General features: G+C 43.7%; 1 protein-coding gene across 3 annotated transcripts in view; it reads right to left on the minus strand.

Annotated features, from left to right (window-relative positions):
* nup214 (nucleoporin 214) overlaps nt 1-26,469 on the minus strand; it is an 80,341-nt gene that overhangs the window by 22,810 nt on the left and 31,062 nt on the right. For all 3 annotated transcript variants that reach the window (XM_078426310.1, XM_078426309.1, XM_078426311.1), the window contains exons 17-29: nt 24,691-24,849; nt 19,917-20,020; nt 18,669-18,845; nt 17,270-17,355; nt 15,781-15,864; nt 14,790-15,014; nt 14,226-14,354; nt 12,776-12,884; nt 9,909-9,984; nt 9,219-9,327; nt 6,854-6,950; nt 5,886-5,947; nt 3,449-5,692 (exon numbers count right to left, since the gene is read on the minus strand). In XM_078426310.1, coding sequence (XP_078282436.1) covers nt 3,449-5,692; nt 5,886-5,947; nt 6,854-6,950; nt 9,219-9,327; nt 9,909-9,984; nt 12,776-12,884; nt 14,226-14,354; nt 14,790-15,014; nt 15,781-15,864; nt 17,270-17,355; nt 18,669-18,845; nt 19,917-20,020; nt 24,691-24,849 — 3,661 coding nt within the window. The remainder of the gene's footprint in view (nt 1-3,448; nt 5,693-5,885; nt 5,948-6,853; nt 6,951-9,218; nt 9,328-9,908; nt 9,985-12,775; nt 12,885-14,225; nt 14,355-14,789; nt 15,015-15,780; nt 15,865-17,269; nt 17,356-18,668; nt 18,846-19,916; nt 20,021-24,690; nt 24,850-26,469) is intronic.

Consider the following 26,469-nt stretch of genomic DNA (forward strand, 5'->3'; position numbering starts at 1 on the left):
TTTTAAAAAAAACTATACTGCCAGGTTTTAATTTCTAACTGAGGTGAAATAGGCACCTCAACATTTTATACACCTCAGTCAAAGTCTCCCTTCGGCCTCCTTTGTTGCAAAGAAAACAATTTCAGTCCATACAATCTTGCCTTAAAGCTAAAACATTTCCAGTCCTGGCAACGTCCTCACAAATCTCATTAAAATTAAAATAATGCTGGAAACAGTCAGGTTAGACTGCATCTTCATGAAAAGAGAAACAGTTCATGTTTCTGGTTGGAGACCCTTCATTGCATCTGATCGGCTATGTGTCTCAGACTTGAAACATGAACAATTTTAGTTTGCCAACACCTGCAGTTTTTTTGATCTATATAAAACTCCTTTGCACTCTCTCCAGTACTATCTCATCTTTCCAGTAATGCAGCACCGGAACTTGTGCAATACCCCGATAAGGGTCTAACAAATGCTGTTCTAAATTAACCTATCTACTTTTGTGCCCAATACTCTTTTAAAATGACTTTATTGACCTATTCCACATCCACTCTATTTGGGCCTTTCACTGGGGAAATATGAAGTCCCCCCTCATATTTCTAAATTCCAGTGAGTACAGACCCAGAGCCATCAAAAGCTCCTCATACGTTAGTTAACCCAGTCATCCACGGGATCAGTCTCATAAACCACATTTGGACCCTCTCTAACTCAGAACATCCTACATCATAAGTAGCCTAAAACTGCTCACAAATTCCCAAATGTGGTCTCACCAGTGTCTTATAAAGCCTCAGCATAACATCCTTGCTTTTATATTCTAGTTCCCTCGAAATGAAAGCTACCATTGCATTTGGCTTCCTCACCAACAACTCAACTGCAAATTAACCGTTTGGAAATCCTGCGCAATCAATTCCAAGTCCCTTTGCACCTCCAACATTGATAAAGATCCGGTATAGATCAGGTGAATGGTCAGTCTTTTTCCCCAGTGTAGGAGAGTCTAAAACTTGAAACTAGAGCACAGGTGTAAGACGAGAAGAAAGACTTGGAGGACAAGGGGCAAGATGTTCCAGAGGGTGGTGGGTACATGGAACAAGCTGTCAGAGGAAGTGGTAGGTAAATTTACAATGGACAAATGCAGGCAAATGGAACTGACTATCTGAGCTAGGCAGCTCAGATGCTGATGATGAGTTGGGTCAAAGAGCCCGTTTCTGTGCTGTATAACGTTATGATTTTAATAAAAAGATGAAACCTTCAGCACTGGGATGACTTGTCGTGTCACCCTTGAACACAAATTACCTTGACCAAATGAATATTGTGCCTGCAAGAGGAGATCAATGGCTGGCTCAAATCGAAATTGTTAAAGCTTCATTGACAAGTCTTTCAGGCATGTGATCGAATCGTCTCCACAAAGCTAAAGAGGGGTCTCGTGCTGAATCATGGAGCGTTTGAAATCACGCAGAAGTTTCCTCTCTTCTGTCCATTCCCCTGGACTGCAGTGCATCTTCCAGAAGGCTCAAACTCTGGGAAGAGAGACTAGAGAAATCTCCGGAAGACATTCCCATGGCAATTTATCCCTCTGAGAAACTCCCACCAGGTTCCGACCAGCCATGGATAACCTGGCGCAGTCTCACCAGACTGCGGACAGGTAGGGGGAGGAGCAAATCGAACATGCTGAAGATGCAGAAGACTGCTAGTGCGGACAGGGCCGCCAGTCTATGGAACATCTACTGAGCTGTGACATGCTGCATGACACATGACTTCCATTTAAAGGATCTTGCAGAAGACAACGACGTGGCACTAAAATCTGCTCGCTATTGGCAAACAGTTGTGTAATGACACGAATAAATATATAAATTTGCATTTTAACTTAATTCCTCAATCTTGCTTCCATATCCATTATAAATCTGACAACCTGTTTGGAAAATTGACCTGCAGCTTTAACAATGTTTTTTTTGGGTAGATCATAGGAAAGAAGAATTCCATACTTCCAATCATCTTTGTGAGGTGATGAAGGATAGGATACATAAATGCGATATTTCATTCGGCCGAAAAAGAACAAAACCAAAGTTGCCGCTTGTGTTAAACACCAAACAATAAAACACAGAAACAGATCATTCAGCCAACAAAGTCTACGCTGATCATGATGCCAATCTAACTGGACACATCTACCTCCACCTGTATCCCACTATTTCCTGCTCATTCAATTGTCTTTTTAAATGTACCTTGGACACAACTATTGTATCTGCACCTAACACCTTTCCCGACAACGAGTTGAGGCACATAACTGTGTTAACTTCTATATACTAAAAATCTAATTTGTTCGCTTGTTCCTGAACTACACGGTAAAGCAATGATTTTAGGCTCACCTTACTCATTGTCGTCGTATGGAAGACGTTTCATTTAAATCGGTGTTTAAAATTTTTTTTAAGTTATTCACATTTTAAAGTTTAAAAAAACGCGCAGGCAGAGTTGGGGCGCCGTTGATCTGGTACTTATGTAAGATGGCCGCCGCTTCTGCACGTGCGCAGAACAAACGCGTCCGCTCCTGCGCAGTTGGGGACTGTTGAGCAGGGCTTGGCCGCCTGTCTCTTGGGGGCAGGAGAGCCAGGCCTGGTGCTGGGGGAAGCAGCCGGAGCCTGGGCATGGGTCTGGATGTGACCGGGTAAACACGAGACTGAGGTGGGCCAAGGGGAAAGGCAGCAGCAGCAGCGGTGAGGCCGGGCGTTGGTGGAGGCGGAGGCCGAGGCCTGGGTCTGGCACTGGGCTGTCCCTCCTCTCCCCGGTCCCCCCACATCTCCCCGGTCGGCTCAACGCCTTCCCCACGCCGCCCAGAGTCCAGCGGCTCAGCAACAGTGGGAGAGCCACCGCCGTCTACCACTGAACATCCCCGTACCGGGACAGGACTCTTTCCCCCCCCCCCCGTCCCCAATCCACCAATGGTGGCCGCCTGGGCTGGGAGGCGGGTTCCCACGGCAACCACGGGTTGCTCCCGGGAGGGATGGGGGGGGGGGGGGGAGGAGGAAAGGGAGGGGGAGGGGAGCAGACGGGGAGAGGTAGCGGGGCGATGGGGGGGGGGGGGGGGGGGGCGGAGGGCGAGGGGGCAGAGGGCGAGGGGGCGGAGGGCAAGGGGGCGGAGGGCAAGGGGGCGGAGGGCAAGGGGGCGGAGGGCAAGGGGGCGGAGGGCAAGGGGGCGTGGGTGTGTGGGGCGAGGGGAGGGGGCGTGGGGCGAGGGGAGAGGGGGTGAGGGAGGGGAAGAAGAGGGTGCTGCACCAATGCAGAAGAGGTTTGGACTTAACGGGTCCACTCAGGCTAGTCTCTTTTAAACTTCCCCCCCCCCCCTCACCTTATATTTATGCCCTTCAGTTTTCCATATTTGCACCCTCGAAAAAGGTTCTGACTGATTACTCTATCTATGCCTCTCATAATTCTACATCAAAGCTTATTTTGATGTTAAAACAAATGTATTTCTTACCTGAAGGCTGAAAGCTGAAGCCAGATGCAACATTTGGCCTTGTGGTGGATCCAAAAGTCGGAGTTGAACCGAAAGCAGAGCTCTGTCCAAATGAAGGCGCACTTGGTTGGCCAAACATTGCTCCACTGCTGTTAGTCTGCTGTCCAAATGTAAAGGAGCTGGTGTTTGTAGAACCACTGAAGGGACTGCCACTAGGTTGTGCTGCAGCAGTGGGCTCACCAAAACGTGGTTGACTTCCAAATGATTCATGCCCAAAGTTGAACTCATCACCGGTGGTGCTCACAGGTTGTCCAAAGTCCGTACCACTAGTTTGGCCAAAGGTTGGCTGTACAATACTGCTTGTCGAGCCTTCTCCAAATGGAGAGTTGGAGGTATGGTCACTTATGCTTGGTGAATGCACCACGATAGATAAAGATGTTGATGAACCCAGACGCCCAAACAGTGCATCCTTATTTTCAATCTGGGTCAATGAAGATATTGGTAGGCTGGAGCTGATATGCGGAGAGGCCAACAGCGATGCCAAGCTGCCTTGGGAAGGAGGCTCGAACTGTGTAACAACACTGCCCTCCGACATAGTGGTAGACTGAGGAGAAACAGTAGACTCTGCCAGAGCAGCTAAAAACTGGCTGGATTCTGGTGCAATGCCTCCTTCAGCTGAAACACTTGAAGGGACTGCGATTGGAGTGGCAGTGGAAAGAGTCACTTGCGCAGGTTGTATCACAGTACTTGGCTGCGTACTTGCCATTTCTGTGTTAATTGGTGTGCCTGCTGATGTCAATGAACTACTCTTTGGTTCCGTAGATGATTTCTCAGAGGAAGTGGAGAGATTATTACCGCTAATTTCTTTCTTCTCTTCGGGAATTGGCTGCTTTGAAGCGTCAGCAACAGTTCCAGCGTCGATAGCTAAGGACCCCAATGATCCTACGATGGAACTTTGGGAAGAACCTGCTGGGGTAACAGAGGTGGCACCCTGTACAGGGGCCGCACCCTGACCAGAGGCGGCACTCTGACCAGAGGCGGAACCCTGTCCAGAGGCGGAACTCTGACCAGAGGCGGCACTCTGACCAGAGGCGGCACTCTGTCCGGAGGCGGCACTCTGTCCGGAGGCGGCACTCTGTCCGGAGGCGGCACTCTGTCCGGAAGCGGCACCTTGTCCGGAAGCGGCACTCTGTCCGGAAGCGGCACCTTGTCCGGAAGCGGCACTCTGTCCAGAGGCGGAACCCTGTCCAGAAGCGACACTCTGTCCAGAAGCGGCACTCCGCACCTCACTACCTTGCGTAGAAATGGAATTTAACTTACTGGATGCTGACGGCAAGCTGCCATGTAAACTGGATGACTCAGCCCCGATCATAGGATCGGAGGAAATCAATGGCTCAGATTCCTTGGAAGCACTGGTGACAACTGGCGCGGTTGCTGTTGTTACTTCTGTGGAGTCTAATTTTGCCAATGAAAAAGCAGTCCCAGAGGGCACGGTAGCCGGAGTTGTCGCTGTCGTTTTAGGTGTTTGTGCAAAGGGGTAACTCCCCTGCAGAGGTTTATCCAATTTGGTGGCATCATCGGTCTGATTGACCACTAGACCAGAGAAACTGCCGATGGTGACCCCCCCCGTGCTACCCTGAGAGAACATGCTTTCGGGCTTGGGTGGCTGTGGCTGCTGGGCCACCTCAGGCTTGGGCGGCGGAGCCACCTCGGGCTTGGATGGCGGCTGATGCGGCAGGGCTACCTCTGGTTTGGCGGGTGGCTGCTGAAGTGGTGCCGGCTCGGGCTTGGACGGCATTTGCTGCTGCACCACCTCGGGCTTGTACGGCTGAGGTTGCTGGAGCTGCACCTCTGGCTTGGGTGGGGGATGCTGTTGCAGTGGTGGTTCAGGCTTAGGTGGTGGCTGCTGCTCCACTTCAGGCTTGAGCGGTGGCATCTCAGGCTTGGGTGCCGGCTGCTGAACTTTCGGTGCCTGAAACTCTAAGATGGATGATCGAGAACTAGATTTGGAAGGCTGGAGTTCAGTTTTTGGCTGCTGCACCTCAGTTTGGTCTGCTAACCCAGAGGCAGCAGGCTCCGGGGGTGTTCCAAATAAACACAGGTCGTCTATTGCCCGATCTGAACCCATACAGACACTACTGCTAGATGTAGAGGACCCAGATGCAATTGTTGAGCTAGGGATGGACTTTGTGCTCCCAAAGGAAAAGGGAATGTCAGCAGCCAAAGCAAAAGCAGGTTTGGTTCCACCAAAGTCTTTTGTACTTCCTGCAGAACAGAAATAGGTTAGAGACATTGGACCGACAGAATCTTGGAACATTTAAATTAATAAAACACTCTCAAGAAACCTATAGACATTCTTGAACTTCCAATTCTAAACACAAAATTAAGTTTTCAGGAAAATAAGCCTCATTTAAACTGTGAGGAATACTTAAAATGACAACGATAGCCCAGGACTTACCCAGTGTGACGTCAGTTAAAGCATTTAATGAGGAGGTGCTAGGAACTGCAAAATGAAAGCCACTGTAAGAGAAAAAACCCATTAGAGAATGATTCCCAAATGGGAATGTATCTAACACTCATTTCAAAATGACATCTACAGCACCATATCCTCTGCTAAAGTGAGAGACTAGGATCGCCGTCGCTGTCAGTGGGAATCATTAATAATGCCTCATGACAAAGATGAGCTTTTAATAGCATGGTCATATTTTCAGAGAAATCACTATAGCTGCCATGCGGCACACACACAAATCAATCACCACCAGTCACTCAACACAAGAATGAATGATCTTAGTTTCGAGATACAGCGGGGAAACAAGTCCTTTGGCCAGAGTTCTTGCCGATCAGTGATCCCCCCACAACGACAACATCCTACACATACTAGAGACAATTTACATTTATACCAGGCCAATTAGCCTACAAACCTGTAGGTCTTTGGAGTGTGGGAGGAAACCAGAGATCCCGGAGAAAACCCACACAGGACATAGGGAGATCATACAAACTCCATTCAGACAGCACCCGTAGTCAGGATCAAACCTGGGTCTCTGGCACTGCAAGACAGCATCTACCGCTGCCCCATCGTGCCGCTTTCCTGTGCTTTCACAAGATACGATAAGACGACCAACTATTATTAGCAAAATAGTCAGATTGATTAACTTGCTTCCAATTTCCCCAAGTTTCACCAAACATTCCATGTATATCATCGGAAAAAAACTGCAGATGCTGGTTCAAATCGAAAGTAGACACAAAGTGCTGGAGTAACTCAGCAGGTCAGGCAGCATCTCGGGAGCGAAGGAATGGGCGACGATTCGGGTTTCTTCTCTCCTGAGATGCTGTCTGACCCACTGAGTTGCTCCAGCATTTTGTGTCTACATTCCATGTTTCTCACCGATTTAAGGCATATATTCTCCAAATTAAAAAAATACTTACGAAGAGGCTCCTGGGAACGAGGAGATTTTATGGACCTGGTGACCAGGGGCTGCAGCAATAATATTTTCAGATTTCAAAAGACTTTGTGCTTGATACCCTGTAAAAAGGACAAATTCATTCCGAGTGGCTGACAGTTTTTCTGACAAAGTTGTTCACTATATCTCGGTACACGTGGCAATAATACACCAGTGTCAATAAATCAATACCAATACTGATAACAGCATGAAGTCCACCAAATAAAGCGCAGTATACAAAGAGGGTTGATGTGAATTGTGATTTAGCAGTACATTTGATTGTGAAGAGGCAACTGCAATCCCAATATCTTGGTTTAATTCAGAAATAGAATTGAATGTTACAGAAGATCATTCAGCAATTTGTATTCCTGCCGGCCGAGATTCATAGCAGCTGAGCAAGTGCAATTGAGACAAATTCTGTTTTCCATCTTTAAGTCTCAATCTTCTAGGCCAAGGCACACCCAGACGCTCTTTTGAACACAATTACGATGGGCTGAGTCCACCACTCACTCTGCGCAAAATAAAGAATCAATAGACTTAAAATGGTTAATTACAGGAACCCATAAACCTTGGGATACGAATGACGCGCATTTTGCGGTGGGCCAGGCAGAGTATTTAGTAAATAAATGAGACAGCTGATCCATATGGTAAATGTCTCAGATGGTCAAGGACCAACAGATCAGGTACTTCCATATATTTCCACATGCCATAGATATGCAAGTTTGTCAGTAAATTAGGAATTTAAATAGTCACCTAAGGCAATTCAGAATTGTGGCATTCTACTTTTATTCAGCCTACTCCAGTCAACAAATGACAAAATTCAAGTGAATTTCAATATCAATTTGAGAGTTTGCAGAAGGAACACCAAACTAATATTTTAAACTTAAGCAGTGGCAATTATAAGGGTATGAAACCAAAAGTGAATCTGCAATTTAGGTCAAGGGATCAGTCAACTGAGATGCAGTTTCAAATACTTAAGAGCATTTTTCAGAATACAGGTTGATCAATTTTCTGGCACCCTCAGTTCCAGAGCCTAACAGGACTAACGAAGGTCATGTGATAATGAAACGACAATACCCCCCTGGCCGGCTAATGACACCCCTCCTGTGTCTATAAAACACCACTGAGTGCCAGGAACCTAAATAAAACAAATATAAAATGTAAACCAAGTATGAATGGAATGACCGGCTGACCCATCCCCGGCTCACACCATCTCCACGGCCGTTTAGAGCTCCAGCTTTCGACGCCACTCACGATTTGCAAGGTGCACCAGAAAGCCCTTCTTCACCCACCAAAAGGACACAAAGTGCTGGAGTAATTCAATGGGTCAGGATCTGTGGAGAACACAGATAGGTGACATCAGGACCCTTCCTCAGACCAATTCATTCATCTGAGTTACTAAAGCACTTTGTGTGTCAGTGTGCATTAGTCAGACATTGGTCAGATCTCAGCTGCAGGACTGCGTGCAGTTCTGGTCACCTAGGGGTAAGTAGGTTGTGATAGCACTGGGAGAGTGCAGAAGAGATTCACCAGGATTTTACCTGGAAAGGGGCAGTTCATTTATCAGCTGATAGAAGCTGGATCTGTTCTCCCTGCAGTAGAGGTGGTTAAGTGGGGACATGGTTGGGGTATATTGGAGAATGGCAGGGTAGATTGCAGGAAACATTTCCCCATATCAGAAGTAGAAAAAACTAGAAGACATAGGTCTAGGGTAAGAGGAAGAGATTTAGAGGGAATATGAAGGGGTCTCAACATAAACTAGTTGGGCAGAATGGCTTATTTCTATGCTGCACAATTCTGTTTTGAAAACAAAGCGAGCTAGTATTGCAAAACAGTCTGCGGGATTTCCTATTGAAAAACAACCCGCATTGAAAGCAAGTCTGGGAAACTGGTAGTGGAAACAAAGTTAATGGATGAGTGGAGCAAGTATTATGCATTAGGTATTAGAGTCATGGAACTATACAGCACAGAAACGGGCCCTTCAGCCCATCTTGTCCACGTCGACCAAGTTGGCATACCAGGCCAGTCCTATTTGACTACATACTCCAAATCCTTTGAGTCCCAACACTCATTTTCTGCCGCATTCACACATTGACCTCCATATGTTCCACTTCTTACATTGTTCCAACGCCTCCCAACATAAGCTAAAAGAAGAACCCAATATCTTTTGTATATGTAGCTCACAAAACGCAAGATCTCATCTCACAAGACTTTTTTTACCCAATCATCTCGAGCTCCTATTTTGTTCAACAGATAGCACAAGACTTGACTACCCACCCAACCCTCTTTAGTACGCCATTTTCCCTAGAGGTGAGTGAAAGCAGACCCTCACCAAGCCTCAATCTCCTTACCTGGGGGAGCAGTGAAGGTTAATCTTTTTAATGATGAGGATGATTCTGTTGGAGTTGGTCCAGTTTCAGCAGGTGGCATTGCAAATTCTTTCATACTTGTCTGAGATCCCTGCAATTTTAAGTAGAAATACTAACTTAGAAATGACGACCTACTGCAAAGTGCCAGTCTGATTCTCAGCAGTGCACTCCTTGCTTCTTGTACCAATAAATTGCTTCAGAATCAGAAAGTGGTGGACATTGCCTTTGACCTTCCCATCATTGAAGGCATCTACAGGTAGCCCTGAGATTGAAGTGGCTGATGTGCAGATGTGTAATCTGATCATTTGGTTCCGAGATTGCTTAGCTGCGTCTACTGCCTGCAGCTTTCACCATTTAGTACATATGCAGCTCTGTGCTGCAACCATAACTTTAGGTTAGGTTGGTGTTGCTACCTGCATACCTTTCTACATCCTCATTGACAATCAGGTCAATCCAATCATCCTATTGAAAAGCAAGGAGATTCAATGAACATGTACTCTATATCTTCGGCTTTTAGATTGCAAGTGACCACACATGAATGCTATATGAACTTCCCACCCCCAAACCAGCACCATACAGACATACAGTTGCCAGCCTCACTCCCAGTGATGATTTGTTATCATAAAATGCAAAAGATAATTTTTTTAATCAGTAAATAAATGGTAGCTTTACCTGTTTGATCTGGTCTGAGGGCACTTTTGTTAATTCCTGCTGAATAATTTCTGCATTTGAGGCTGGAATAGAAGGGCTGAGGAAAGAACGAACAGCATGAATTAACAAAAACACTGTACCTAAAATGCGCCAATCCTCAAATCATTGCTATTTCATACAGCACTAAAATTTAGAAGAGGAAAGGTCCTCAATTAATATTTCTCCTCTGTTTTTACCAGGGAGAAAGACATGCAGACTAGGAAACTTGGGAAAGTTAATGGCGATGTCTTGAGAACAGCCCATATAACAGTCGAGTGGGCGCTGAATTCCTAAGACGTATGAAGGTAGATAAATCTACCGGACCTGATCAGATACTGTCTATCCAAGAACACAGTGGGAAAAAATTGGAAGAGCACCAGCTGATATACGAATTATCATTTTACATGGGTGAGCTGCCTGAAAAATGAGAGACTAAAAATGTGCCTCTTTTTAAGAAGGGATACAAAGGCAAAATCTGAGAACAATAGCCCACTAAGCCCAAGAGCTATGGTTGGAAAGTTTCAGGAGAAAATTCTGAGGGATAAGATATATATGCATTTGAAAAGACAGGGGTTGATTAGGGATAGACAGCGTGGTTTTGTGGGAGATTGCACGTCTCAAGAATTTGATTGAGTTTTTAGAACTAAGTCGGTTAATAACGGCAGAGCCATAGACGTACTTTATATGTAGTCTATTGAACTACTCATATATGAATGCTGAATTTAATCTACTGTATTATTTTTTTTTGTGTTAAAATTATTATTTTTTCTATTCTGTTTTGTAGTTTAGCAAAATCTGCAGGCGTTGCCACTTTCATTTCACTGCACATCTTGTATGTGACAAATAAACTTGACTTGAAGACAAAACAATAGACTGGAATAGCTGCAACCTTGTCCATTGTAACGCTTTGAAATCCTTCATAATAAAAAAATTGAAACCTTTGATTCTGGATGAAAAACAAAATGTTGCACTCAGCATGTCAGGCAGCATTCATGGAAAGAGAATCATAATTAATCTTCCAAGTGGAAAACCCTTTGTCACCATGTACATTGACAGATAACAAGTTAGTTTTAAGTTGCACAGATAATGAGCAATGGATGGACAGAACAAGGTGATTCTCTTTGGTGATAAGCTGTTGATGAAGCCACCAGGTTGATACATTGAGCAAGGATGGTTATAAAGCGATTAAATAAAGTGACGTTTAAAAAATGAAAAGGTAGATTCGAGCTGTAGGAAATTGCCAGTATGAGAATACGTATCCCAGCTCAGCTGCATATTTTCAGCGTTCATATCAGTAGTTTAATATCCACAATATGCAGTTATTTGCCCAATTTACACTGACAGCCCCTTCCAAATTTGAAGAAATACAGATGATCCATACAAATACCCACACTTGCAGATTACCTCCGAGTCACACAGAACCCTGACATGGAAAATATTTGCTGGTCCTTTATTTTTGCTGGGTTTAAATCCTGGGAAATGATCACCCAATAGTGCTGTGGGAACATCTCCCAGAGGAGGGCTGCATCAGGTCAATAAAGTGGCTCACTACTCATTTCTCAAGTGAAAATAAGAATGGCTGGCTTTGCTGTTGATGGTCAATCTCAAAAATTAACATGAAAAAAGTTGGGCTTGGATCAAATGTGTAGGAAGGAACTGTAGATGTTGGTTTAAACCGTAGACACAAAAAGCTGGAGTAACTCAGCGGCACAGGCAGTATCTCTGGAGAGGAATAGGTGACATTTCGGGTCGGACGATGACAGTGATGTAACATTTGAAACATGGATGATGGACACGAAAGAAGAAGATGCCTTTAATTATATAGCTATCAACCTTAATGAACAAGTGTCAGATTATTGAGAACCAATGTTACGAGTAGTCTCAAAAACAACAAAAGGATATAAGATTAACAGCCATACCTTGCCGTTGTACAATGGTTGCTTGGGAACAGAGAAGACTACATATAGTTTTAGACAATACCAAGGAAGGAAGAAGAATATAAGGAACAGTAAAGCTGAAGGACTGCTGTCACCAAATACAGCTTAACAGTGTTGAGCATTATGCAAGTTAATGAATCCAAGCTCCTCAGGAAAACCAACCTGCAGGAGAAGCTCATGTTGTCCTTCTATCGCTGCTCCATCGAGAGTGTGCTGGCATACTGTATAACCACATGGTATGCCAGCTGCTCAGAAAAGGACAGGAAGGCCCTTCAGAGGGTCATCACGACGGCCCAGAAGATCATCGGCTGCTCACTGCCCTCCCTGGAGCACCTGTTCAGACTACGCTGCCTCAGTAGAGCAGGCAAAATAATAAAAGATCCATCCCACCCCGGCCACCGTCTGTTTGTTCATCTGCCCTCTGGTCGACGTTTCAGGTCGATCAAATCCCGAACAAACAGACTTAAGAACAGTTTTTACCCCAGGGCCATACGAGAACTGAACACTACCTTTGCACTAGGCAACACCGTTAAAAAATCTTGTACTTAATATAATTGTATTTATGTATTTATTTGTTTTTGCATTTATTGCATATATGTTTGTACGCACCGTCAGGATTGGCTATTTTTTAATTTCGTTGTACTCGTTGCAATGACAATAAATGAATATTATTATTATTATAGAATGAAATGCTTACATCATTACAAACTGGCCAATGTAATGGCAAAATCCAGGTTGAAACATCACTGTGAATATTTATGTGAAACAAAGGTATTAAAGATAAACGGTGGTAAAATAACCGGTAAAAGTATTTTTGAAAATTTGTAAATCGAGAAAGACAGATTTCAGCTGAGCATTGGCATTAGCGTGTACTTCCTTCTATTTCTCCCAACCAATAAGTGTGCAACTCACGTGATAATAGTTGACAGATTTGGAGGCTGATTTGTTTCTTTCAGCACTTGCGCATTGATTCCGTGAGGTACACCTTTCGGTGCAGCTTCTGCCAGGGTACCACTTGAAACTACATTTATAAAGAGAACAAATCAAATTTTTTAAAAAACCTCAAAGAGTGTTTTTCAGCTGCTCAGATTTCAAATCAAAACATTGTTTGATCACATTTTTCATAATTATATACTTAAATAACAACGACTTATTTTAAGTTTACCCAATTTTAATTGCACAGTAATGAAGTTTAATATACATCAAATATGCAAGATCTGTTCTGCATCCTATGCTGTCATCCTGAACCATATACCGTTTCATATGGGCTTCTGGTCTGGCAAGATCTTTAATTTTTTAATATACCAATTCTTCACCCAAATCCTTACATAACCTCACCTACTACTCATTCTTTGAACCTTCTCCACTTAAACAGCCTAGAATTTGTCATTTGCTGATCTCGTAACGGAGTCAATTATCATCACTCCCTCACAAGTGAGTATTCATCCAGCTGGCAGGTTCGCGAGCTTCCTTGACTCTCTTGTTTAGGATGGTCCTTAAAACTTCCGAATTCACAAGGCAATATATTCTTTAGAGCATCAAGTTTTGTCAAAATGCCTTGGGTTTTAAATGAAATCATTATTGAAATGTACATTTACGAATCAAATTATTAAACAAGACTTCTCTAACTTTAGATAGTTCCTCTGTCCCTCTCTTCCCCTCCCCAGTTCCCCACTGTCTTCCTGTCTCCACCTATATCCTTTCTTTGTACCCTCCCCCACTGACATTAGTCTGAAGAAGGGTCTCAACCCGAAACGTCACCCATTCCTTCTTTCCAGAGATGCTGTCTGACCCGTTGAGTTAGTCCAGCATTTTGTGATACCTTCAAATTATTAATCAAGTCACAAAGCCAACGGAGTGTAATTGGGGGCTCAATGCTGGAGATGTTGGGCTGTGAAGAACACTGTCATTGATTCACTGATCATTCCAGTGAATTTGGAAGACTTGCAGTTCCAGCACGGTGGTATTTTTTCCAGTGGCTTGAAATCCCTGATGCCAAATTGAGGATCCAGAAGCACCCGGTAAGGAAGATTTCACTGATGCCTGGTAAACACAGACCTGTGCTCTGGACTTGGGGTCTTGATCTTCAAACGCAATGATCCAGTTTCTTTTGACTTACTTGTTCATCCCATAAAGTGCGACCTTGAGGGCCACAGATGTCTACCTGAAAGGACAGGCTGTCCTTGATTTAACAATTCAACAAAAAGAAACCGCCATATGATAGCGCAGATGAGGTCCAGAGTACCATACCTATGCTAAATAAATTGCGTCAAATTTTATCAGTGCAAAACACAACCATGTAGTACAATCCAACCTCCCTCCCCAATAATATCTCGTCAGTAAATAGTCTGCAGTTTTCTACCTGGAGTCAGGTTAGTCAACTGTCTCCGAACAGCTGCTTGGGCAGCTGCCTGGGCAGCGGGAACACTGCTGATGGGCTTCTCAGGAACTATCATTCCTTGCTTCACCGTCTTGCCTGCTGGCCTTGGAACTGATGTAATGGACAAGTCATTGGTCAAATTAATAAGACATGTAAAATGATCAAATTCATCAATATATCAACATCTTAATTTTTAATAAAAGATTAATAATTTAATTTTAATAAATTATTTTTAATAATCCCCTTAATGTTTTCAGAAGTTCTAATGGCACTTCTCATTGCCTCGTTTGAAAAATTAGGAGGACTCTCTCTGAGCAGCACGATATATCAATGCCATGATAAACCAGAAACAATTATCTAATTATTTATTGCACGGCAATTGTAAGATCTCTTGTGCTTAAGTTGTCCGCCAGATTTTCATGTGCCAATAACAACCTTATATCAAAAACTATTTTATTACCTATTAAATAATTTGGACTTTGAAATGGTGAAAAGTACAATGAAAATTCTTGATTTTCCTTCATGCACCTGTACTCTGCCACATACCTGATGTGACAGGGGGCTGCACTTTGCCAAAGGGTGTTGACTGAGCGGTGATTAGTGCTGGTGCAAATGATTGTTGTCTTGCAACAGGAGAATGCCTGAATGGAAGCTCCTCTGGTTCCTCAGTCTGAATACCTGCCTTTTCTGAACCCGGCGAGGCAGAGATGGTCTCATCCTCCAACTCCTCGTAACATTTGGGGGTTAGAAATGCTGACCTGGACAAATTCGCTGTCGGAGAGAATAATTTACATTTTCACAGATCATTCTCCTTGAAACAAAAAGCAGCAAATATATTTTAAAGTAACAAACGGCATAGATTCTTTTTTTTTAATTAACTCCACTGCCTGTTGCATTGTGCACAAGTATGAACTTGATTTTCCGGCTATAAACAGCAAGTGCTATTTATAGTAATTTAAAGAAATTTCCATATACCCACTGACCTTCTGTTGGATTTCCAACTGCACAATTGCAAAACTGTGGTAAATGCTAAACACAAACTGTAACCCAACAAAGGGGATCAGGAGGGTTTAAGTGCATAAATTGATTAATCTACATTAATTAAGTGCTTATGGTGATTTCATCTACATTAATTAAAATCCTAGAAGTACAAATCAACTACATGCTCATTAATCATTGCAGATGTGTCAGCAGATCACTGCAAATCAGTGGCATGGTTTTCGCACTCAGGTACAAGTTCACAATAGATGCACAGCCCCATATTGGTCATAACCGTACCTTAAAGTGAAATTTCACAGTCATTTCCACCAGAAAGAGGCAGAGCTTTTAAGTTATGGAAACCTACGCATTTGAAGACGGTTATAACTCCGTGGCTAATGTCAATGAGTTTTAAATGGAGACATTATTAAGAGTTACCCACTAGCTGCAATGGCCTGTCAAGTTGAAAGAAACATCATTCCATTCTAATACAATTAAAATTTGTATCACAAGCCTCTTTTCAACCTCCCTTGTGATTTTTCCAGAGTATGTATGTTACCTGGTGCAGTGGATCGAATGGGCGGTGTCTGTCTTTTTGAAAGGAAGTTCCGTAGTTGAGATTGCTTCATTGGTGATAGTTTGCCTGAAAATGAATTATTTTAAAAAGGTCTATAAAAGGCACTGCACAAAAATCAAGGCCTGAAAGCCAATCCCAGGGTATTTACAATCACATCTTCTTCAGTTCACAAAGGCGTACAAGCTAGCTACTGAGTCCAAGTTGACATCGACAAAGCTTCTTCCCATATCCTGTATTCTTGAGACCCAACATTTTTAAAGGTTACAATAACATCAATTTTCACTACCCGCTTAAGTAGCACATTTCAGATAGTAATTTGTTAAAAAAAGCCTAATCGCTTGCTTTATTTTGCGCATCATCTTATACCTGGATCGCACAGCTAATGGAAAGGTATGTTTTCTCACCAACTGTTATTTTGAACATCTCCCCATTACTACTTCTCCACAAAAGAAAATAATTTCTAGCAGCTGGAATTGGTCATCCATAATTCCATTGTCATAAATCTCTTCAGCAGCTACAACAAAGTTCAGGCATTTTTACCCCCAAGTGTCATGTCCGTAATTAGGCAGCATAATCTAACTTAGATCCAACCAGGTCCATATGGTTTTTGTACTCTGATGCCTCCTTGTTAAAGAGAAAGGAAAATCCACATGGCTTTCCGTAGATTAAAGGGAGATTTAATGACGTGCCAATATCTTTAAACTCCAGGAAAAGGCAGCATCTGAACAAATGATGCTTTTGATCTGAACTCAATACATAAAGAGCAGGTAATTCTATTGGTAAAAAGCAAACTGCAGTAGGAACTCAGCGAGTCAGATCCCATCACCTCACCTCTCTATACTGGCCATCGCCCCTCAACTCTTTCTGTCCGAAGAATCAACACCTAGACCAGAAGTATCAACTGTCCATTTCCCTCTAAACTCAACTGTAAAATTTGCGATCATTTTTTTTTACAGTGGCACAGCGGTAGAGTTGCTGCCTTACAGCACCACAGCGGGTTCGATCCTGACTATGGGTGCTGTCTATACGGAGTTTGTACATTCTCCCCGCTATTTTCGCGGGTTTTCCCCTGGATCTCCAGTTTCCTCCCACACTCCAAAAACGTACATGTTTGTAGGTTAACTGGCGTGGTAAAATTGTCCCGCATATGTGTAGTGTTAATGTGCGGGGATCGCTGGTCGGCGCGGACTTGGTGGGCTGAAGGACCCGTTTCCGCACTGTTCATCTAAACTAAACGGTGCCTGACATTCCATTCCTTTTTGCTCCAGATTCCAGCACCTGCAGCCTTTTGTATTTCCAGTTCTCTTGATAAACCATGTGGGGGGGGGGGGGCAGATCTTTAAACATCTCGTCCATGGTGAAAGTAAGTACAGCATTTGTGATATTGTATGGAAAAATATATTTTAAGAGTTCTCCTCAAACATATAATCACTGCCTCTATGAATATGTCATAAAAGCTCAGATGATTTACCTGGGCTGCTTGCAGTCAGCTTTGGTGTTGTATCCAGAGTAGTTTTCACCAAAACATTGCGAAGCATCTCTAGCTCTGTGTTCCAGCTGAAAGAAAAGTAGCATGTGTAATGAAATGGGACACATTAAATGCAAACTGTATGATTCATATTTGGATTGGGACGCCGATAGTAAAGGTCCTGGAGCCACCAGAGCCGACGGCCACAGAGGTCTCTTCTGTTTCGCTGAATCGAACCACCCCTCTGTCTGTCTCAAGATTGCCAGACAGCATTTAAAACATTCTTCAAGACCTGCTGACTCAGTAATCTTAGATGCCCAAAATTTAATATCAAATGTAACAACATTAAGGGGCAAAAAATAAGCTTCATCCAGAAATCAAAACATATCTAATGCTATACCTGCAAGAAGTGGGTCTGTGCCAAGATAAAAAATACTTTCCCCGAGTCAGCAACCAACCAACAAAGGTGACCTGAAGTCCTCTTGCTCACTCTGATGCAAGGACATAGACATAGATATATCTTGACAACTTCTGTCAAGGATAATAAAATCTGCACTTTCAAACACACAGCAATGCTGAAATTGAAAAAGATCAAGAGGTTGATGGTCAACTATAACTGCAGAGCAAAGAAAAATATCTTCCATTCATCAATCAGCTCAAGGTTAAGAGTTTCTACTTGCTCAATTTATAAGCAAATTTCAGAATTCAAAATACTGATGGCAATTCAAAAACTCTCGGAAGCAAGAAAATCTCCATAGCAAACCCTCATGTGGGGCACCCTCCACTCTCAGTGGCTGCCGCTTCTTCCTGTTGGCCCCTCACTTTGTCTGCTCACTGCCCCTCTACCACCTACGCAGTTGCAGCAGACAATCAGTAATAATGGACACCATTCCCACCACCATCCCCCCCCCATAATCCATTGTAACCAGGGTTTACTGTGTCTTTCTTGATCTAAATGATTTACAGCTCGAGATCTTTTAAACAGTGTTATGATAGAGTAAAATTTAGAACTCTATCTGTGTTTAACAAGGTCACACAAAAAGTGAGATAGTAGCCAGTGGATCCATTTGACCGAGTCTGAAGATAAACGTGGTGCAGGACATTGGGAAGAACTATACTTCCCTTCTTTTAAGTACGATTGTAGGATCTTGTGTGCTATCCTGAAGAGGAAGTCAACATTTCTAACATTGCATCTAAAAGGAAGCATCGCTGATGGTGTAACATATCCCCAGGTTTCTGTTGAAACTGCCAGAGTATCCTCCGTGTTTCTGGAGTAGGATTGAGACCATCAACACTCAAAATTAGAGATGACTGCATCACAGTACAAGTCACAGGTGATAAATTAATGTAGCACTGAGAATCTAGTACTTTTAATATTTGTAACAAAAAATGGAAAACATACCACTGTTCACTGAGACATTTGTCATTAAGAATACACCACTTGGAGGTCTGATTATATATGCGGAGATTCTGCAGGCTGTTGATCAGCTCATTAATCTTCTTATCCTGCTGGTTAATAATCTCATGATGACTGGCCAGTGCATTGAACAGTACTTCTCGCTCCGGTAAAAGCAAGTGCCTGGAAGGAAACAATCGAAGTTTAGACAACAGTGAAGGTGAACCACACAATTGCTCCTCAATAATGATATACAAAAATGCAAATCCCCAGCAAATTTTGTATGGAACATTGGTTGATGAGACCACAGAGTAATGTGCACAATTCCGACTACATATCCTCAAAAGGACAGTGAGGCACTGAGAAGATTCAACACAGGCTTTCATTTTTGAACCCAAGAAATCAGACCAAATATACATCTTAATAGCCAAATATACATCTTAAAAGTAACGGGTTACACTATTTAATGATCAAGCTAAATGAGGAAATGTTTCCTCCAAGGACTTATTTTTGGTCAGCTGACTTGTTCCTAGAATTGGAATAAAACAAAATCACTGACAGTTATAATTTGGATGGGGATATGAACAGCAGCCAACAAACATGTCAGTAACTGCCTTGGAAAGGGTTTGTGCCAAGGTGTCAATGTGGCAGCATTTCTCCTCGTCCAATCTCCACATGTCTTTCCAACAATACTGGTATTCAACAACATGAAGATTTTTTTCAATTACTATGCGATGGACGTCACAAACGAGAAATAGTCACATTGGAGCACAAAAAAGACTGAGAACCACTAAAATGGATATTGCTGATAGTGTCTGGATCTCCCCTGACTTGAGGATAATTGCATTCATATAACTATTTACCTTAGTACATCACCAAGTGCCTCAGCACCTATCTAGCAGTTACAACATGGAATCACCATGTAAAAACAGGAAATGTAGTTATCAATTTGTGTTCAAATGTTAATGGGTGATTGGCCAATCAGTTTATTTCCCCCTGTATGCCAAGAAAAATAAGTCTTCTCATCAAATCAGCATCACTTCATTTTTACTTTCACCAGGATGCACAGGTAGCCCCTACTTTAAAAACATTGCCTACATCATCATCATCATCAAAAAGCAGTTGTGTCTCCAATAATGCAGACTGCACTTAAGACTCTAGAGAGCAGATTTGAAAATTGCCTGACGCAGCATCATTGCTGACAATGATTGTGAAGCTGAGGCAGATTTCAAAGTCCACATTCAACCCTCTTACTTGTGTTTCTTGTTCTTTTCCTGGTATTGCTCCCATTCCATATCCAGCACATCATTAACGTCTTGCACGGCAAACTTCACATATTGATGTAAACGACGAATTTCCTGCCAATCAATAAGGGTCCAACAGGTTATTTTAATCTTTATTCCCAATAAAATATAGAGAACAAGAAAAAAAAATGCTTGGTAAATATAAAAGATCTAACAGTTTAAACAACTTTTACATATTATTGAAAGGCACTTCCTGCACAAATAGAAAAATCCTCCATATTCTTTCATTCTAACTAGCCAAACCCATTGCAGTTTAATGTAGATAAGTGTGAGGTTATTCACTTTGGAAGTAAGAATAGAAAGGCAGATTATTATCTGAATGGTGTCAAGTTAGGAAGAGGGGATGTTCAACGAGATCTGGGTGTCCTAGTGCATCAGTCACTGAAAGGAAGCATGCAGGTACAGCAGGCAGTGAAGAAAGCCAATGGAATGTTGGCCTTCATAACAAGAGGAGTTGAGTATAGGAGCAAAGAGGTCCTTCTACAGTTGTACCGGGCCCTGGTGAGACCGCACCTGGAGTACTGTGTGCAGTTTTGGTCTCCAAATTTGAGGAAGGATATTCTTGCTATTGAGGGCGTGCAGCGTAGGTTCACTAGGTTAATTCCCGGAATGGCGGGACTGTCGTATGTTGAAAGGCTGGAGCAATTGGGCTTGTATACACTGGAATTTAGAAGGATGAGGGGGAATCTTATTGAAACATATAAGATAATTAGGGGATTGGACACATTAGAAGCAGAAACATGTTCCCAATGTTGGGGGAGTCCAGAACAAGGGGCCACAGTTTAAGAATAAGGGGTAGGCCATTTAGAACGGAGATGAGGAAGAACTTTTTCAGTCAGAGAGTGGTGAAGGTGTGGAATTCTCTGCCTCAGAAGGCAGTGGAGGCCAGTTCGTTGGATGCTTTCAAGAGAGAGCTGGATAGAGCTCTTAAGGATAGCGGAGTGAGTGGGTATGGGGAGAAGGCAGGAACGGGGTACTGATTGAGAGTGATCAGCCATGATCGCATTGGGCTGATCTCGAAGGGCTGAATGGCCTACTCCTGCACCTATTGTCTATTGTCTATTCCTTGGAAGGCAAGTGGAACAGAAAATATATGCATCAAGCCACTCATCATTGTTTGGCCTCATCTATTTTAGAATATTCTGCACAAATCTGGTGCTGGACTTAGTCAGTGATATGTGGGGCCCAATTAGAGTAGTGAATGTCAAGTTGAAGGAGTTTAGCAATGCAAAGAACATTGCAGAGAAATATTCTTCTCTGGTGGAGGGGAATGAGGCTAAACCCAACAGTAAACAAACTTCTGTGGTTTCATAAATCAAGCAAGGTGAAACATTACTCTTGCAAGTAGGTTTGCAACCAGACATCATAAGTGCTTATAAATTATCAAAAGAAACTAGAAGCAAAATGAGGAGAGATTTTTCAGGCTGTAAGGTAACCAAGGAATACTCCAAGAATTTTATGGTAACAAAATTATTTAATGGCTTGATGTGAAGAAGGTGTTTGAGGGTGAAGGAGCAAGCCCAAAACTAGTGTCTATTAATATTTTTTCAGTAACTACCACATCAAACAGGGGAATGTTTGATAAGCTTCTTCACCCAGAGTTGGAATAATGTAGAAATGACCATTATTGCCACAGATGTATCCAGGAGGGTGAAAGATGATCTAAAACACTCATCAAGGGATAAGTGGATTGCACCTGGATTGTTGTGGCTGATTGCAGTTGAGGAACCACACATCAAGGCCACCAATAGCTCTGAAACGAAGTACCCCGAGGCCTTGTTCATAATAGTCAGGGCCTTCATTCAGGCCAACCTCAAGAGCATGCTACCAAAACACTTTTAACACATCTCCTGCCCAATCAGAGGTCCAAACACCCTCGACCACTGCTACATAACCATTAGCCTTTCGCTCCATCCCCCAACTGCATTACCTGGCTGTGCTTCTATGCTCTGCTTCCAAGCAGAAACTGAAGCGGGAGGATCCGTTACAGAAAGTTATGCATGCTGGTCTAAGGAAACAGATGAGACTTTTTGTGACTGCTTTGAGTCGGCTGACTTGTCCCCATTCAAGGACTCCATGGCTAACTAAGACGAATATGCCTCTGTTGTCACAGACTTCGCCAGACAATGTTCCAAATTATGTCAAGAATGCTGCACGCTCGTTCAATGTTGGTCCATGAGACTGTGCCATACAAAATGGAAATGGCTTTATGAACTGGAGATTATGCCTCAATGCCAGAACAGGGGTGTCAGGGGTTAATGGGGAGAAGGCAGGAGAATGGGGATAGGAGGGAGCGAAAGATCAGCCATGATTGATGGCCCGAATGGCCTAATTCTGCTCCTATCACATGACCTTGATAAAACAAATGATAACACAATCCCAAATCTTAATTCAGGTGCAGCCAACGTGAAGAGCAGCAGCTAAACTCCCAAAAGCTTCACCAAGTCATCAACCAAATGGCTGTACAGGATCTGGGAGGTCTTTCAGATTGTTTTATCCATGAATGCAAAACATGCATCTTGTCGTAAGTCAAACTTTCATTCTAATTGTTTTCAGCACTTATTTACTAAATGATCAACTCAGTCAGTTGCATCATCTGAAAAAAAGTGTGATGTACAGAGATGCTTTCCTGACATTCAGGAGAAGAAATTCTCCAACAAAATAAAGGGCTAGCCAGGGTATCAAATCTTCTCAACAGGCAAAACTTCTACAAAAGATTTTCTGGATTAAGATTCTACTAGACTAAGGTGGACCCTTTGGGTACAAATCTCTCCTGCGGGTTTCTCCTGGTGCAACGCTTCCCCAACTGACGATCCTTCGGGCCCAGCAACCCTCTCCAACTGACGAAGCCCGTTGCCAGGTAGGGAGTGTCCCCCGGGCCCGTGGGTGGGCGAGGGGGGACAGGGAAGGGGAGAGGGAGCCACTCACCTCGGCCCCGTGCCCCCAGCCCTGCAGCCAGAGCGAGCTGTGGAAACCCTCTCCTGCAGCACGGTGGCGATTGTCGGCGACGGCAATCTTGTTGGACCCTCTGCCGCCGCGCTGCACCATGGGAGGAAGGTCAGGCGCGGGGCACGTGGTGACGGGCGCTGGTCCTCCCGGCCGGGGGGGGGATGGAGACGCACCTATCAAAGTAAGAGGCAGCTCATGGGCCCCTCCCCCTCAGCAGCCCCCGTCCCCTTCCTCTCATTGGCCCCAAACCTCTCCTGCATTGGTCCAGCACCCTCTCCTCCCCCACTCCATCCCCCTTATCCCCCCCCACTCACTCACTCGATCCCCCCTTAACCCACCTCCTCCCCTCAAGCACTCACCCACTCCATCCCACCTCAACTCCCCAAACCTTTCCTGCATTGGTCTAGCACCCTCCCCCACCCATTCCCCCTCAACCCCTCCGTCACTCACTCCATCCCCTCAACCCCCCCCTCAATCCTCCTGAACCTCCTCCCCCACTCTATCCCCCCTCCTCCCCTCCTTCACCCACTCCATCCTCCGTGCTCCCATCTCCCCTACCCCCCCCCCCCCCCCCCATTCACCCAATAGGTCGGGGAGTATCTATAATAGACGGACAGGCCCCAACTTCGCACGCGTAGACTGACGTCGAAAACGCAGCTCGTCCTTACGGCGGCGGGGGCGCATTTATTAAAGTCATCCCCCCCTCAATTGGCCGCGACCCCCGTCACCCCGGCGGTCATTTTGGGGTCCCCTCTCCCTCATTAGCCGTCCCATTGTGACGTCATACGCTGAACATGGCAAACATCGGTTTAATAAGGTAATTTTTAAACTTTAAAATCTCTCTAACTTTAAAAATATAAGACCAATTTGAATGAAACTTGGATGAAGATGTCCCCAGGACAAAGGCCGGTAAGGTGGTGCTAAAATTGTTGCGCTAATGTGTACCATTTTCTGGATGAAAACCACACAAAGAAACAACCGCACAAAGAAACAACCGCGCAAAGAAACAACGGCACAAACATACGGAACAAACAAGATGAGAGTTGGCCCAAACCTCTCCTGCATTGGTGCAGCACCCTGTCCTCTCCCCTCTCTCCTCAACCCCCCCTCCTCCCTTCTCCTCCCATCTCCCCCACTCCCCCCTCCCTCCTCCCCTCCTTTTAAACTTTAAAATGTGAATAACTGAAAAAATATAACACCGATTTCAATAAAACTACTTGCATTATCACTAAAGTGACAATGGTGAGTAAGGTGAGCCTATAATTGTCGCGCTATCGTGTACCGTTTTGGCTGAAGTTGTCACAAACAAGATAACAAACGAGAGTTTTAGTGTATAGATAGAAGATAGATAGAGTAGCAAAGGAGATCATTAATTACACCGTATCTGTGCATGCAATTTCTAAAAACCATTTGTTTACTGCGTGCTACTAATATTTATTTCATGACGTGAGAGGACGCTGGCGTTGAGTATTCGCCGCTTTTCCGTCAGGATAGTTTGTCTGTTTGTTTCTATGTTAATTGTTTTTGTAAAGCGCTTTGAGCATGTGATAAGACGCTATATAAAATAAATGGATTATTATTATTATTATTAAATACATGTCCAGTTTCCTTCCAGGCAATAATAAAACCTGTCCTCATTTCTACTTCTTATGTCAGGACAACAGAGATAAAAATGTAGGTTCCCTCCAAAGCTGGATGAGAACCCTTGGGATTTGTCTTAATGACTTGACTGAGCAATGACAGATTGATGTTAACAACACTAAACAACAACATACCTTAAGCTGAGCTTCACTCTTCGGGTCAAGTGGTTTTCGGCGCAAAAGCTGGAGATAATTCTGATCTATGCTTCGTTGATTTTGCGTAGATGCATCTTCCACAGCAGCAAATCCTTCCAGCATCACAGTCTTCAGGATGCCAATATCTCCATGTAAGGACTAATGGAGTGGAGGCGATGGGGATGAAGTGGAAAAAAAGGAAACAAATATATCAGCATAAAACCACAGCCAGCCAAGAGAATTCTGGGGTGAAGCAATTCTCCAGCAAAATAAAGGAATAAAGAGGATCAAAATCTTCATAATATTTCCATTCAGTTTAGTTTATTGTCACATGTACTGAGGTACAGTGAAACGCTTTTTAAATCTTCGGATAAATGCCTTCCAACATTTGCTCTGCGACGAGAGATGCTTAATCGATTGCCTTCGTACCAGTGCAGAAAACCGACAACGAATGAGCAAAATCACCCTAGTTCATATAAGAAACCCTCAAAAGAGCAGAGGGCAGAATCCTAAAATTTGACTCAGATCAAAGATTTTTTCCTTCTACTCAGCTGTGGAACGCTCAGACAGAAGCAAGACATTTTAACCACTCCATTCCCAACTGCTGCTCCACATCCAGAGAAATTGTGTATGATCTGTGGCCTACGTTTGGTCTCTCATTAAGTTAAGGTTTCCAAATTTAGTTTGCCTAAACAGTGCAAATCAATCCTAACCCATCTTGGATCCCCGAATTATTTTAAAAACGACATTTATCAGCCTAGAGCAACAGAATAGCATTCCAGCGAGCACCAGAATCTGGGAGCACCACTAGAGCTGCCGCCAGAGGAGTGTAGGTAAATGGATAGTGGTGATGTGCGGGTAAGCGAATGCTGCCAGTTGCAAGATGCAGCTGGCGCAATGCTGGAATGCACGGCTGGCAGTCTAGATGCAGCCCAAATCACCAGCCGACAGACATGAAAACAGGGAATGGAGCAGGAGATGGTGCGAGTTCTGCTAGTTTGCATATGCTTTACACACACAAACTACAAACATATGACGCACACCTTCCTGTTGGGAAATAGAGGATCGTTTTGTTTTCTGTGAATACAGCCTGTTCCATGTTAAAATAAATCACACAGTAAGTTTGTGGCCTGGATTGTTAACAACAGACCAGTATGCTATCATAGCTTGGCAATACAGATTCTTCGATATTGATATCTCGGATGACCTAGATATCAATGAATCTTCATCTAGGAGGCAATACAGAAAAGGAATGCTGCCGTCCACCAAGAGTGAGTATTGCCCGGTTAGGTACTGGCACTTGCTAGTTTACATCGTCAACTGAACAAATGCCCACAATGATGTCTGCATCACCTATGGCATGACAGGTTCCCATGTCTGCTAGAATGACAGACAGCCTGATATGCTCGATTATCTCCAGCCACTGGTCTAAAATATCAGTGTTAATGGCAGTTATCGTAAGATCAATGTTGAAGCTTTCAAGGACCCCACAAAGCTGGCACTTCTCACACAGCACCTTACAAACAACCTGCCATCTCCCAAGACTCGGCACCCATGAAGAAATTCCAACCTTCCCTCATAAGAACTACCAGGAGTGAATCTGCCAGTCTTAAACAAGAGACATAGTAACAAAATAAATAGGCAGTCATTTAAAACTAAGATGGTGGTGGTGCTTACATTAAACAGCAGATTAACTTTTCCTCATCTGATGTGGTCTACATTCAAATCACCACAGCCACCAACTCTGACATTATTGACAAATTAGCCGAGTAGTTCTCC

The sequence above is a fragment of the Rhinoraja longicauda genome, chromosome 31, assembly GCF_053455715.1.
Source record: "Rhinoraja longicauda isolate Sanriku21f chromosome 31, sRhiLon1.1, whole genome shotgun sequence".
Taxonomy (NCBI): domain Eukaryota; kingdom Metazoa; phylum Chordata; class Chondrichthyes; order Rajiformes; family Arhynchobatidae; genus Rhinoraja; species Rhinoraja longicauda.